The following is a 14,417-nucleotide window of genomic DNA, read 5'->3' as shown; positions in this document are numbered from 1 at the left end:
AGACCTGAACAGTAAAAAAAAAAAGGGGACCATGGAGAGGTGGGAGACACAGGTGGAAAAGGCTTTGTACTTGCCCTGAGCTGAGGAGACTGCACGGATGGAGGAGACTATCCTGCAGTAAGAGTAGAGGATGCCGCACAAGGAGCCGCTACCCAGCTACATAGCTGCAAAACACATCATCAGGTCATTAGGAAAAGTGTCAGAACAGGCTAGTTAGACCATCTGGTTAAATTCACAGAAAAGGTGTGGGATTTCCATGTCTGTGCAGAAGGACAGCTGAAGCACCATTAAGCTGTTTAACAGGGCATGCAGGACACTCAGTATACAGGACACCAGAACCCCAGCAACATAGAGAGCTGGGGCTCCCGATGACCATGTAGTGCAGGTGGTAACCCATGGCCACAAAGCGGTCACAGGCCATCACTGCCAAGAGGAAGTTGTCCAATGCTACAAAAAATGCGAAAAGGTGCATCTGGGCAATGCAGGCTGCATAGGTGATGGCCTGGCTGTGCGTCTGGATGTTCACCAGCATCTTTGGGACGGTGGTGGATGTGAAGAGCCCCACCCATTGCCTGCTAGCTCGAAGACCTAAAAATAGCGCCGAGCGGAAGCTCTGTGAGGCCCATTAAGCAGTAAACAACTTTCAGGAAGTCCGGTAACCGGAGCATGGGGCGCACGGGAACACAACATACCACTGTTTGTAACAAATGAGCTAATTTTGCATGGAGCGAGTGATCTGAGTGCTGATTGGCTGCTTGGCATATATAAGCGGGGAGCGGGGAGCGGAGAGGGGGAGAGTATGTAAGAGCCTGGGATAATAAAGAGTCCGAAGAAGATCGTCTCCGGTGTCGTGCTTGAAAGCGGCAAGTGGTGGCCCGTACGGGGAATCTCTCTCAACGAGACGGTCAGAACTTTGGACTTTCCAGGGCAGCCGGCTGGTAAGTTCTCCTGTGAAGAGGGAGGCTCTACAAAGTAGAGGATCATAAGATTGTTCTTTCCCAACTCCGTTTGAGGACGAAGGGGAGCTCCTTTGAGGGGAGGATTTATAGGGTAGTATACTCTCAGGCTGGACCTGAGGCTGAATAGGTATGGGAAATAATCCATCTCATCCAATACAAAAGGCTTTAAAAGCCTTATTAAACGGAAAGGGGTTAAAACTTAGGGATAAGACTATTCAGGGTTTTTTGAGCCAAGTGGATGAGGTGGCCCCTTGGTTTGCAGTATCAGGAAACTTGACCCTGGCAAGTTGGGATAAGTTAGGGAAGGATATTAAAAGGGCAGAGAAAAACAATCAAGTCACGGGAGGAACTTATCCTTTGTGGCGCCTCGTCAGGGCATGTTTGGAGCAGAAATACTACAAACCGCTAGTGCGAGAGGGACAAGTGGCACTTGATCTGTTAAAAGAGGAACGGTCCACTTCCTCTCACCCAGCTAGTGAACTAGGCTCTGAAGGGGAGGGGGACTCGGACGAGGAACTTGCGGCAATAGAGGAGAAAGTCAGCAGATTAACCCTAGCTACGGGCCCCTCGCAGGGCTCTGTTCCTCCGCCCTATAATCCCTCAGCTCCAGGACAAAGCGGAGGCCGCTCCTTTAATGAAAAGGTATGGCGTGAGCCGGAAATGTTACTATCCAGACAGGCTTTCCCCGTGTTTCAACCACAAGGAGGAGGACCTCGGTATCATGAGCCTTTAGATTATAAGCTTGTAAAACATATTGCTGAGTCCGTGCGGACTTATGGTACCAATGCTGCATACACCGTAGCCACCTTAGAAAGCATTTACAGGTATGCCATGACCCCTGGAGATTGGCAGAACTTGGCCCGAGCGGCTTTGACCCCAGGACAGTATTTAGATTGGAAGGCTTTCCTTATTGAGTTCGCAGCAGAGCAAGCAGCGGTGAATCAGGCCGCAGGACAACCTGCCTGGAATTTGGATATGCTTTTGGGACAGGGACAATTTGCTAACAACCAGACCTGTTACCCTCAACAAGTGTATGATCAGATAAACAATTTGGCCACCAGGGCATGGAAAAGTTTGCCTAATAAAGGGGAGGTGTCAGGCAATCTTACTAAGATAATTCAAGGTCCCACTGAGCCTTTTTCTGATTTTGTGGCTAGGATGGTAGAAGCTGCTGGACGAATATTCGGGGATGTCGATGCAGCCATGCCACTTGTTAAACAGCTTATTTTCGAACAATGTAATACTGAATGCACAAATGTACAATGCTATAGAGACACACCAAACACCCCAATGGCCCAATCTCCAACCGCCCAAGGAATCCGGAGAGCCACTCCCGGTTCAGCGGGATTGGACCTCTGTGCCACCACCCGGCTGGTATTAACCCCTCGAATGGGAATTCAAATTATGTCGACTGATATGTCAGGGCCATTACCCCCAGAAACGGTGGGCATAGTTTTGGGGCGATCATCATCCACCATGAAAGGCCTAATAACTCATCCTGGAGTTATTGACCAAGATTATGAGGGCGTTATAAAGGTTATGGTCTCCGCCCCCAGAGGAATTGTTGCCATCTCTCCTGGTGATCGGATAGCGCAGCTGTTATTATTACCTAGTCTACATTCTCTCTTCCCTTCAAAAAAGGAACAGCGAGGAGAAAAAGGGTTTGGGTCCTCTGGTACTAATATAATATCTCTCGCCTTTGATATGGGAAAACGACCTTTAATTACTTTGAAAGTGGAGGGAAAGCCGATTCTAGGATTGCTTGATACAGGGGCAGATACTAGTGTAATTGCTTCTAAGGATTGGCCCCCCGCCTGGCCCATAAAAAAGGCTGACACACAGCTTAGAGGATTAGGATACATTAAAACACCTGATATTAGTGCTAGACCCCTTCATTGGGAGGACCAAGAAAAACATTCTGGGACCTTTACACCCTATATGCTGGAAATTCCGGTCTCCTTGTGGGGTCGAGATCTACTTCTGGACATGGGATTCCGATTACATAATGAGTATTCTCCCCAGGCGCTACATATGTTTAACAAGCAAGGTTTTCATCCATCATTTGGATTAGGGCGAAACCTACAGGGACGGAGGAGCCCTGTCCCCACTGAAGGACAAAACACTAAACAGGGATTGGGTTTTGTGGAGTAGCCACTGGGGAGGCAATTCCCATCACTTGGAAGACGGGGGATCCAGTATGGGTTTCCCAGTGGCCTCTCCCCCGTGAAAAATTGGAAGCAGCAAAAGAGTTAGTAAAAGAACAACTAAAATTAGGACATATCCAATCATCCACATCACCCTGGAATACCCCTATATTTGTAATAAAGAAAAAATCAGGAAAATGGAGACTATTACATGATCTCCGAGCCATAAATGAACAAATGCAAGTTATGGGACCAGTCCAACGTGGACTCCCCCTTCTCTCAACTATTCCAAAATTCTGGCCAATTATAGTGATTGATATAAAAGATTGCTTTTTCTCTATACCATTAAATCCTCTAGATACCCCACGTTTTGCTTTTACTGTGCCATCCCTAAACCAAGAGCAAATTGACCAGAGATATGAGTGGAGAGTGCTCCCCCAGGGTATGGCGAATAGCCCCACTCTTTGTCAACTATATGTGGATGCTGCCTTACAACCTGTTAGGGATAAATTCCCTTCATTGCGTTGTCTCCATTATATGGATGATATCCTATTAGCCTGTGAAAATGAAAAGGTACTGGATGAAGCGTATTGTGTGCTTGTTAAAGCCCTTGAGGAAAAGGGTTTAGTTATAGCATCTGAAAAGGTTCAAAAGGGCACCGTCACCCATTTTTTGGGAAATATTCTTTATCCCAATTTTGTCACGCCTCAAAAGGTCACCATTCGTACAGACCAGTTACACACTTTAAATGATTTTCAAAAGTTATTAGGAGATATTAATTGGATACGTCCTGCTTTAGAAATCCCAAATTTTATGCTAAAACCTTTATATGATATCCTCAAAGGAGATTCTTCCTTAACCTCTCCTAGAATGCTGACTGCTGAAGCCCGGGAAGCCTTAAGTTTGGTAGAACAAGCTTTAACTAAGACTTCCCTTAAGCGCATTTCACCGAGGGATTCTATTTGGGCATGCATACTGGCTACTGAGCTCCAACCCACTGGGGTCTTATGGCAACAAGGACCTCTATTATGGATTCATCCTAAACTATCTCCTCAAAAGGTTATTGAGTATTATCCCTCTATGGTGGCAAAGGTTGCTGTTCTTGCCATACAGCAATGTATTCAACATTTTGGCCAAACCCCTAATAAGCTTATTGTTCCCTATAGTAAACACCAAATATTAATTTTACAAACCTCCCTGGATGATTGGGCTATATTACGATGTGTGTTTAATGGAGAGATAGATAATCACTTACCTAAAGATCCTATATTACATTTTGCAACTCAACATCCTATTATCTTTCCAACCATAACCAGAAGAACACCTATACCCTTCGCTATCAATATTTTTACTGATGGATCAAAATCTGGCCTTGGAGCTTTTATGATAGAAGGACAAAAACCCATAGTTGTTCAATATCAGCATATATCACCTCAGCTAGTTGAACTAAATATTATATTAGAAGTGTTTGAGAGATATGATTCTTCCTTTAATTTGTTATCGGACTCCTCCTATGCTGTAGAGATGATAAAGTCCCTTGAATGTGCGGGGCAAATATCAACACATACGCCCATCCACTACTTGGCATCTAAAATTCAACATTTAATTTTGATGAGGAAAAATCCCTTTTATGTACAACATATTAGGGCACATACAGGCTTACCAGGGCCTGTTGCCCAAGGTAATGATTATGTAGATAAGCTTACGAAGATGCCCATGATTTTCTCTCTCACCCCACTTCAACGGGCACAAGATTTTCATTGCCAGTTTCATGTAAATGCTAAAACTTTACAGATTAAATTTAAAATTCCTCGTTGTCAAGCCCGTGACATCATCAAGGCCTGTGGTACTTGTGCACCCTTTATCCCCTCTTCTAATGTTGGTGTTTGCCCACGTGGGTTGCTCCCCTTACATTTATGGCAAATGGATGTGACCCATATACCTGAATTTGGCTCTGTTAAGTATGTACATGTTTCTGTTGATACTGTTTCTGGAATTATATATGCTTCTACTCACACAGGGGAAAAAGCTCGTGACGTTATCGCTCATTGTCTTGAAGCTTGGGCAGCATGGAATGTGCCAAAAGAAATAAAAACTGATAATGGTCCGGCTTATACCTCACAAAAATTTCAGTCTTTCTGTAAACAGATGGGCGTAACATTAAAACATGGCCTTCCATATAATCCTCAAGGACAGGGCATTGTTGAACGCGCCCATCGCACAATAAAAGAATGTCTAATAAAACAAAAAGGGGGAATAGGTGAGAATCTGAAACCAAGGCAGCGATTATCTTTGGCACTTTTTACTTTAAATTTTTTAAATTTAGATATTAATGGCAAATCGGCTGCAGATCGCCATTTTTGTCCTTCTAGTATTCCCCATGATATGGTAAAATGGAAAGATGTCCTCACCGGAAAATGGAAGGGACCTGATCCGGTACTCACATGGGCCAGAGGCTCTGTTTGTGTTTTCCCACAGGACGGAACCAATCCGATTTGGATCCCAGAGAGACTGACTCGTCAAATAATATCGCAAGATGGCGCCTCAGGGATGGATACACCTGATCACCATGCTGATCTGGACAAAACCAGTATGGAGTGAGCAACAATGGGGTATTTTTACAGCTTTTCCATTTCCATTACCATTGAGTTGCTCCTCCCAGACCTTCCCTAGAAATTTTACTACAAATGCATCTCTAGAACTTCTCGGGAGTTTTCCCAACATCTTACAGGCAACTGGAGCTGGGAGTTTGATAAACTCACCGAACAATTACGTGCTGAAATCATCAAGGTCAACACCACCCGAATCGACCGAACAATTACGTGCTGAAATCATCAAGGTCAACACCACCCGAATCGACCCCAAAGTGGCCCAAACGCTGGTGTCCCGGATCCAGAAGGCAGCATTCCATCTAAAAGAATGGGCCGGGTTGGGAGCATTGGGATTTTGTTTTGTTTTCCTGTGCATTCTATGTCTCTGTTGCCTGAGACGTTTATTTCTGCAGAGGGCCAAGGATCAGATGCTCCTAGCTCAGGCTTTCATGGCGGTTGAAGCAGGACAATCGCCTACTGTTTGGCTAGCCGCAATGGAAAAATCATAAAGCAGAATGTCAGCAAGGACTGCACTTGGGACCCCGGGAGGGTGCATCCCAAGGAGGATATGCTCAGCTGCATACGGGTTACCACTGTATTGCTCGCCCGTCCCTGCAAAAAAGGTGGTGGCAAATAATTGCATAAACTATAGCAGGGGTTGAGTCCTCTATCCTCTTCTGCTTAAAAACAAAAAGGGGGAACTGTGAAGAGCCCCACCCATTGCCTGCTAGCTCGAAGACCTAAAAATAGCGCCGAGCGGAAGCTCTGTGAGGCCCATTAAGCAGTAAACAACTTTCAGGAAGTCCGGTAACCGGAGCATGGGGCGCACGGGAACACAACATACCACTGTTTGTAACAAATGAGCTAATTTTGCATGGAGCGAGTGATCTGAGTGCTGATTGGCTGCTTGGCATATATAAGCGGGGAGCGGGGAGCGGAGAGGGGGAGAGTATGTAAGAGCCTGGGATAATAAAGAGTCCGAAGAAGATCGTCTCCGGTGTCGTGCTTGAAAGCGGCAGGTGGAGGTGAAGCAGATGTCCACAAAGGACAGGTTGGAGAGGAAGAAGTACATGGGCATCCAAGATGGTGGCCGGGATGATGAGAAAGTTCCCAAGCACAGTGATAAGGTACATGGAGAAGAAAATCCCAAAAATGAGGGGCTGAAGTTCTGGGCCCTCAGAAAATCCCAGCAGAAGAAACTCAGAAATCCATGTAACATTTTGTTTTGCCATGTGGTGGGTGTGACCGTCAGGAAAGAGAAAAATACTGTGAGCGCCCTTCACACAAATGGACACTACTCATATCATTGAAATGTTACAATTTAGTCTCCAGTTGAAATTGACTTATGTTTTTGGATCTGGTCCTTCTAGGGCATCCCTACTGCTTTTCCTTAACAGGAATTTTCTGCCCCTCTGAGCCTTTTCCCCAAGAGGTCACTCTTTCTAAGATTTTAATTCAAATAATTTCTTGCAATTGAAGAAAATACTCTGAGTGTTGACCATGTCCCCCTCTGGTCAGGCAATGACCAAGAGGTGCTGAGAGGCAGAAGCTCCCACAGCCAGGGGTAGACAAGGAGTGTGGGTTGCCGAGGAGACCGCAGGAATGTTGCCTTTTGTGCTGATGACATGACATGTATTTGCATATGCAAAAGTCTAAATTTTCATATTAAGTACCTGTGTTCATTTGAATATATACATCAATATCAGAGTTTCTTTTCTTTCCCATTTTCTCTCTAACTTCCACATATGAGATATAAGAATGACCCTTGACTTTCTGAGACATGGGACCAGAAAAATAGCAGAAGGGGATCGGGGAAAAGAGGAGGGGAGGGAAACAAAGAAGCTTGAGGATGGAAAGAGACCAAATAATGGGATGTCCTTGTGTAAGGTATCAGGAACAACCTTACTAGCATGTGTGGGGATGGGAGGGGGCAGCGAGTGAGTTAGCAGGGAACCCGGACAAGAGATGACGTGCCCATCTATCAAGGTTTCACTTTGAATCTCACTACAGATTGCACCAATAAAATCTTTAAAAGTAGAGTTTAATAATGTTTTTATTAAAAAGAAGAATTCATTATATAATATGCCAGGTAGTCAGAGAGCCATAAATAAAATAAGAGTTGGTGTGATGAAGGCAATAGATAGGACATGCTACTCAACTCTGTGTGTGTGTGTGTGTGTGTGTGTGCACGCGCACGCGCGCGTGCATGTGTGTTATCAATTAAATTCAGGGCACCATGAACACTAAGCAATGTTCTACCACTGACCTACACCCTCAGCCCCTGGGGCTGCTATTTGTTAGGAGTGTGCAGGCAAGATCACATGGAAGATGACATTTGAACAGAGACCTGGGGAGGGTGGGAGTCAGGAAAACATACGCAAGAGAATTTATCTGGCAGAGGGGATGAGCAGTGCAAAGGTCCTCGGGCAAGTGATTCTCTCAGATATTCAAGGGCATCAGGGAGCCGCCCTGAGAGGTCAACCAGAAAGAGGGCATAGTGCTTGCTGAGGACAGGGGCGGGCTTCCTGCAAGTGTTGAAACTGCAAGGCAAAAGGCTTCTGAATTTTTATACATTCCCCACAGAAATCTGTATACACACCTGACAAGGATCCAGGGTAAAGATCTTGCAAACATCCTGGTATTGAACTAAAGGGCAAATGGGCATTTTGTGCAAGAAAAAACTCCAATGCTTTGTTTGCAAGATACATAGGAAAACATGAATTAAAAAAAAAACAGTTCTCAGAATACAAAAGAGAAACATACAAAGGCACCAGAGAGTTAATTGACTTTTCCCCCCTGTATCTCCCCTGCCTCTTTTAAGTATAAACATAATAAATTATTTATATGTCATTGCAAAAAAAAGAGTAAATGTCTAATAAACCCACAGGTATACTTAGCATCACAGGTGCTGAGTTTCCAGCACAGGAAGGATCTTGGACACTGCTATTCACTGGTCTGATTAGTCAGCTTCCTATCCAAGTGACCATAACACCTGGCGTCCTCAGCTTGGAGGAGCAAGCTCCTCTCTCGGGGCTCATGGTGCCTGAGGTTTCAGTACATGACAGGAGGACCCCAAAGCAGAAACATCATGAAGGAGGAGAGCCGCTCAGCTCTCCACAGCCAGGAAACAGAAAGACAGGCAGACAGACAGACACAGACAGACAGACAGACTGACCCATGATGAGATCCACCCTCCAGGTCACGGCACCAGTGACCCAGTTCCTCCAGCAGGGCCACCTCCCATGGCTCCCTCGGCCCCCTCTCATTCATTTCCACTATGAACCCACCAGTGAATGAATCCACAGAGGAGGTCAGCGCCTGTGTGACCCACCGTGGCCTACCTGCTCCCTCTCACCCTGATGCCCTGGGGACCAAGTGTGAGTACATGAGCCTTTGGGGACAGGTGAGATGCAAGATATAACACCTATTAAATAATTGTTATGTGACTGCCCAGAATAAAAAGCCATACATACTATGAAAAGTATGTCTCATGAAATTTAATACCAGGATGTTTGCAAGATCTTTACCCTGGATCCTTGTCAACAACACAGAAATATAAACAACAATGTCAACCACGCCTCATCTTAAACACATGCCCACCCAATAGCTGAACTTTACTGCACATGCCTCCCTATTTAACACTATTCCTCCACTTCCTTAATCGCAAAGCCCCTTGGACTCCAGTCTGTGTTGTGAGCCCTTCCTGCCTCTCTTGCTGTCCATTTTATCAGTGTGAAGAAACGCACCATTGGGAGTGAATCATTACTCATCAGGAAAGCCAGCACCCATAGCAGCCCTACTCTAGCTGGATACACCGGCTCTCAGGGCCTCAGGGAAATATTCCTTGTTCCATATTTTTGGCTGACCTCCCTTTGCATCATATTTTCAAGTTCCATCCATTTTTCTGAAAATGACATAGTTTTGTTTTTTATGGCTGAGTAAAATTCCATAATATGTATAGACCACAGCTTTATGACCCATTCATCTGTTGATGGAAACCTAGGCTGGTCCCGTAGTTTGGCTATTGTGAATTGTGCTGCTAGCTCTACTTAGAAGGGCAATCATCAAGAACACAAACAATGATAAATGCTGGTGAGGATGTAAGGAAATAGGAACTCTTCTGCACTGTTGGTGGGAGTGTAAACTAATACATCTGCAATGGAGATCAGTGCAGAGGTTCCTGTAGATTGGAACTGGAACCACCATATGACCCAGGAATACCTCACCTGGGGAGCTTTCCAATGGAATTGAAGTCAGAATATTATAGCCATATGTGCATACTCATGCTTACAAAAATTAATTTTTAAAACCTCAATGATCAGTTACAAAGTAGAATAGTATGTAAAGTCCACAGATCAAAAAGAGCAGTATAGGTTGTGACATACAACAATATGATAATGCAAAAAAATTGAAGTCTTAGAGTTCCCTTTACTACAAATTACATAAATTCCTTAGTTGCCAAGTGCAGTTTGTTCCACAGACAGTAAAACTCACAGCGATTTTTTCAGTGAAACAAAGGAATACAATATGTGTCAACTATGAGGAAAACTTTAAGAAACACTTGCTAATCCATGAGATAAATGAAAAACTTTCCAAATTTTGTCTGATATTCAGAATTACTTTGGAAAATTAAAAAAATTTAAAAAAGAAAATTTGGTGAATATCACAGACAGCTTAACAAAATGAGTTTCTTACATTGTATAAATGGGTTGGAGTCAGAGTAACGGAACCTCCACATTAATAACTAGAAGAAGCGATTTCTAGGTTCTTGATATGATCAAAGACCCAGTTTCTGGCTCTGAGGCTCTGCTCCCCAAGTCATGGGAATGTGGCTCTGAAGCCCAGGACAACGGCCCTTCTACGCTTTCCCTCCAAAGAGACTGCGCAGAGCCCTCTTGACATCTTGGTTCCTCAGGCTGTAGATGAAGGGGTTCAGCATGGGGGTGACCACGGTGTACATCACCGAGGCTGGTGCACTTGAGTGTGAGCTGTGGGTGGCTGTAGAACTCAGGTACACACCTAGACCTGAGCAGTAGAACAAGGAGACCACGGAGAGGTGGGAGGCACAGGTGGAAAAGGCTTTGTACTTGCCCTGAGATGAGGAGATTGCACAGAGGGAGGAGACTATCCTGCAGTAAGAGTAGAGGATGCCGGCCAGGGGGCCGCCACCCAGCAACACAGATGCTAAATACGTCACCAGGTCATTAGGAAAAGTGTCAGAACAGGCAAGTTGGACCATCTGCTTAAGTTCACAGAAAAAGTGTGGGATTCCTATGTCTGTGCAGAAGGTCAGCCGCAGCACCATTAACCCTTGTAACAGGGCCTGCAGGACACTCAGGAACCAGCACACCAGAACCAGCAGCGCACAGAGCCGGGGGCTCATGATGACCGTGTAGTGCAGGGGGTGACAGATGGCCACGAAACGGTCATAGGCCATCACCGCCAGGAGGAAGTTGTCCAACCCTATGAATAATGTAAAAAAGTACATCTGGGCGATGCAGGCTGCGTAGGTGACGGCCTGGCTGTGCGTCTGGATGTTCACCAGCATCTTTGGGACGGTGGTGGAGGTGAAGCAGATGTCCACAAAGGACAGGTTGGAGAGGAAGAAGTACATGGGCGTGTGCAGGTGGGCGTCCGAGATGATGGCCAGGATGATGAGCAGGTTCCCCAGCACGGTGGTCAGGTACATGGAGAGGAAAAGCCCAAAGACGAGGGGCTGCAGCTCCGGGTCCTCTGAGAATCCCAGAAGGAGAAATGCTGAAATGTCTGTGTCATTCCTTGGTTCCATGTGGTGGGTGTGACTACCAGAAAAGAAAAAAATGATATGAATACCATTCACCCAAATGGAAAGTATTGACGTGGTATAAGTGCTACAATTTATGTTTTCCAATTAAGGACTTAATTCCTTTATTCTGTATGGATCAGGACACCTTAGGGAATCCCTAGTGCTGTTCCTTAGTAGGAATTCCTGACCCTCTGAGCCTTTTCCCCTGGGTGTCACACATTTCTATTGTTTTGAAGATAAATTGAGCCAGGCATGGTGACGCACGCTTGTAATCCCAATACTCGGGAGGCTGAGACAGGAGGATCACAGTTCGTGGACAGCCTCAGCTACTTAGTGAGACCCTCTGCAACTTAGTGAAGCCCTGTTTCAAAATAAAGAATAAAAAGTAGGGCTGGGGGGTGTAGCTTGAAGGTAGAATGCCCCTGGGTTCCATCCCCAGTATCACAAAAATAAATAAATAAATAGAAATGGGCTCTTTAGAGAGTTGAGGAATATACACCAAGTGCTGGCCCTCTCCTTGGCACTTTTCAGTGAAGATCAGAGGTGTTGATGAGTAAAAGTTCCCGCAGTCAACCTCATCAAAGAGCGCCTGCAGACCAGGAAAGCACAGGTCTTTCACCGTCTGTGCTGATGGTATAACATGTATTCGCACATGCACAGACTAGGTCATACACCTTAAATACGTGTGGCTCTCTGAATATTAATGGTATACCATCTCCATGAAGCTGTTTTTTTTTAAAAAATTACATAACACGCCAGTATATTTATGTACTTTATTTTTGTTTTGAAGTTATATTTACTGTCCTAGAATTGATTTGATTTGGTTGTTTGTTTTGTTTTTCTCAAATCCTATGCAAGAACTCTACCACAGAGCTACACTCTTAGTTTTGGTTTATTACTAGACACATAATAACTGCATATTGGGTACTATTGGTAATTCAGTACAGACATGCAATATATAGTGCCAAAATTAATAATTCAAATATTCCTCCTCTTAAATGTTTATTAATTCTTTGTGCAGTAAAACTCTGAAATCCTCTCTTCCAGCCAGGTGTGGTGGCATATGCCTGTAATCCCAGTACTTGGAGGGCTCAGGCAGGAGGATCACAGGTTCAGGTGTGACTCAGCCCCAGTAATTTAATGAGACCTTCAGCAACTTAACAAGACCTTGTTTCGAAATTAAAAGGGCTGAGGTTGTAGCTCAGAAGTAGAATGCCCCTGTGTTCAATACCCAGTACCTCAAAAAGAAAGATAGAAAATTCTATTCTTTATTTCTAAATATAATAAAAAAACTTTTATAGTATAAAATTAGGAAATAATTTCAATTTTTATTATGAGTAAAGAAAAAACTATGCACACAAAAAATATGCAAAGGAAATTGTTTTGAATTATAATTGCCCTGTAGGGCTTAAAGGCCCTTGCTCTAGATCCTGTCAACAATACAAAATCATAATTAGATAAGTCAACTAAGTCTCCCCTCAAGTACTCATACAGAAATGCCCTAGCCTCACTTCCCTCCACAGTCAGCACCTATTCCCCACTCCCTCAATCACAAAGCCCTTGTGTTCGAGTCTGCACTGCAAGCCCTTCCTGCCTCCCATCCCGTCTGCTGTCCAGGCCTCCGCTACCATCACTTCATGCCCAGCAATGAGCCTGAGAGCATCAGCTCCACACTCACTCATGTTAGCGCTGTGGAAAAACGCATCATTGGGAGTGAATCAGGAAAGCCAGCACCCACAGCTGCCTGGGCTGGGTGCGCTGGCTCTCGGGGCCTCGGGGAAAGACTCCTGGTCCCAGCGCTTTTCTCTTCCCCTGAAGGAGCTGCTGGGCTCTCAGCTCACCTGGACGCCATCTCTGGAAGGAAGGTCTCTGTGTGAAGGGGCAGGCTCCTTTCCGGATGGTGGGCAATGGTAACAGAAGCTCTGTCCGCAGAAAAGACAGCAGGATGGAGACAGGAGTGGGGGCCCCAGGCAGACCTCAGACCTCAAAGACACCACCCTGTCCCTTCCCACCCATGCCGTGCACGCTGAGAGACCAGAGCGGAGGAGATTGCAGCTCCCTCTACTGAGAGACCAGAGCGGAGGAGATCGCAGCTCCCTCTACCTGCGCAGGAGGCTCATTTCTCTCACCTCATCCTCCAAAGTCCCAGCCTCTCTGGGGACACGGGCCTGGGAAGAACAGAAGTTCTTCCTGCTGATTGTCTGTTCCCGGGAGACCAGATGATGAAGCTGTGTGTCTCTGTTTATTCCTCCTTCTTCATTCCCTCACCTGCCCCTGAGGTAGCGCCTCCTCCCGCCTCATCCTTCCTCTGTGTTACAGTGGTTTCTAAAGTCTAACTGATGAAACCCTCTTGATAGCAAGTCATGGCTTTTCAAAACCTGGATCCGTGTTGAGTACAAAGTACCTGACACTCCTCAAAACGGTCATCTGTTTAGCCAGGAAGAGAATTGTGTCCCTTTAGTATGAAGCCTTAAGCATCACACTTCTGCCTCCGCAGCACTTCACCCAGCACTATTATTAACTTTATAGTTAAAACCCAAGGTAAGCCAGGCGTGGTGGCGCACGCTTGTAATCCCAGTACTTGGGAGGCTGAGACAGGAGGCTCGCAGGTTCGCGGACAGCCTCAGTAACTTGTGAGGCCCTCCGCAACTTAATGAGACCCTGTTTCAAAATGAAGAGTAAAAACAGGGCTGGAGGTGTAGATCGGAGGTAGAATGCCCCTGGGTTCCATCCCCAGTACTGCAAACAGTAAAATAACAAAAGGTAAGCACTCATTTAGGAAATGTGGTAAAGAGATGCATTTAGATTTTTATGTGTCATAATCAGAGCGCAGCACTCACAGGAATGGTGTGGTCTGACTTTGGTGACGTCTGGTCAGTGCAGCAGTAGCCCTGTCCATCTCCAGGGCAGACACGGCTGCAGGCGTGACTCCTCCTGC

General features: G+C 45.5%; 1 protein-coding gene across 1 annotated transcript; it reads right to left on the bottom strand.

The window, feature by feature from the left end:
- Nucleotides 1-10,552: 10,552 nt before the first annotated feature.
- On the bottom strand, nt 10,553-11,509 carry LOC308276588 (olfactory receptor 7A17-like; the record flags this gene model as incomplete). The annotated part of the gene is made up of 1 exon (XM_080715412.1): nt 10,553-11,509. The coding sequence occupies exon 1, from the start codon at nt 11,480-11,482 to the stop codon at nt 10,553-10,555; it is 930 nt and encodes a 309-aa protein (XP_080571538.1). The 5' UTR covers nt 11,483-11,509.
- Between the last annotated feature and the right edge of the window lie 2,908 nt (nt 11,510-14,417).

Source organism: Muscardinus avellanarius, assembly GCF_963383645.1.
Source record: "Muscardinus avellanarius genome assembly, chromosome: 18".
Classification (NCBI taxonomy): Eukaryota; Metazoa; Chordata; class Mammalia; order Rodentia; family Gliridae; genus Muscardinus; species Muscardinus avellanarius.
This window is presented reverse-complemented; position numbering and strand designations above follow the sequence as displayed.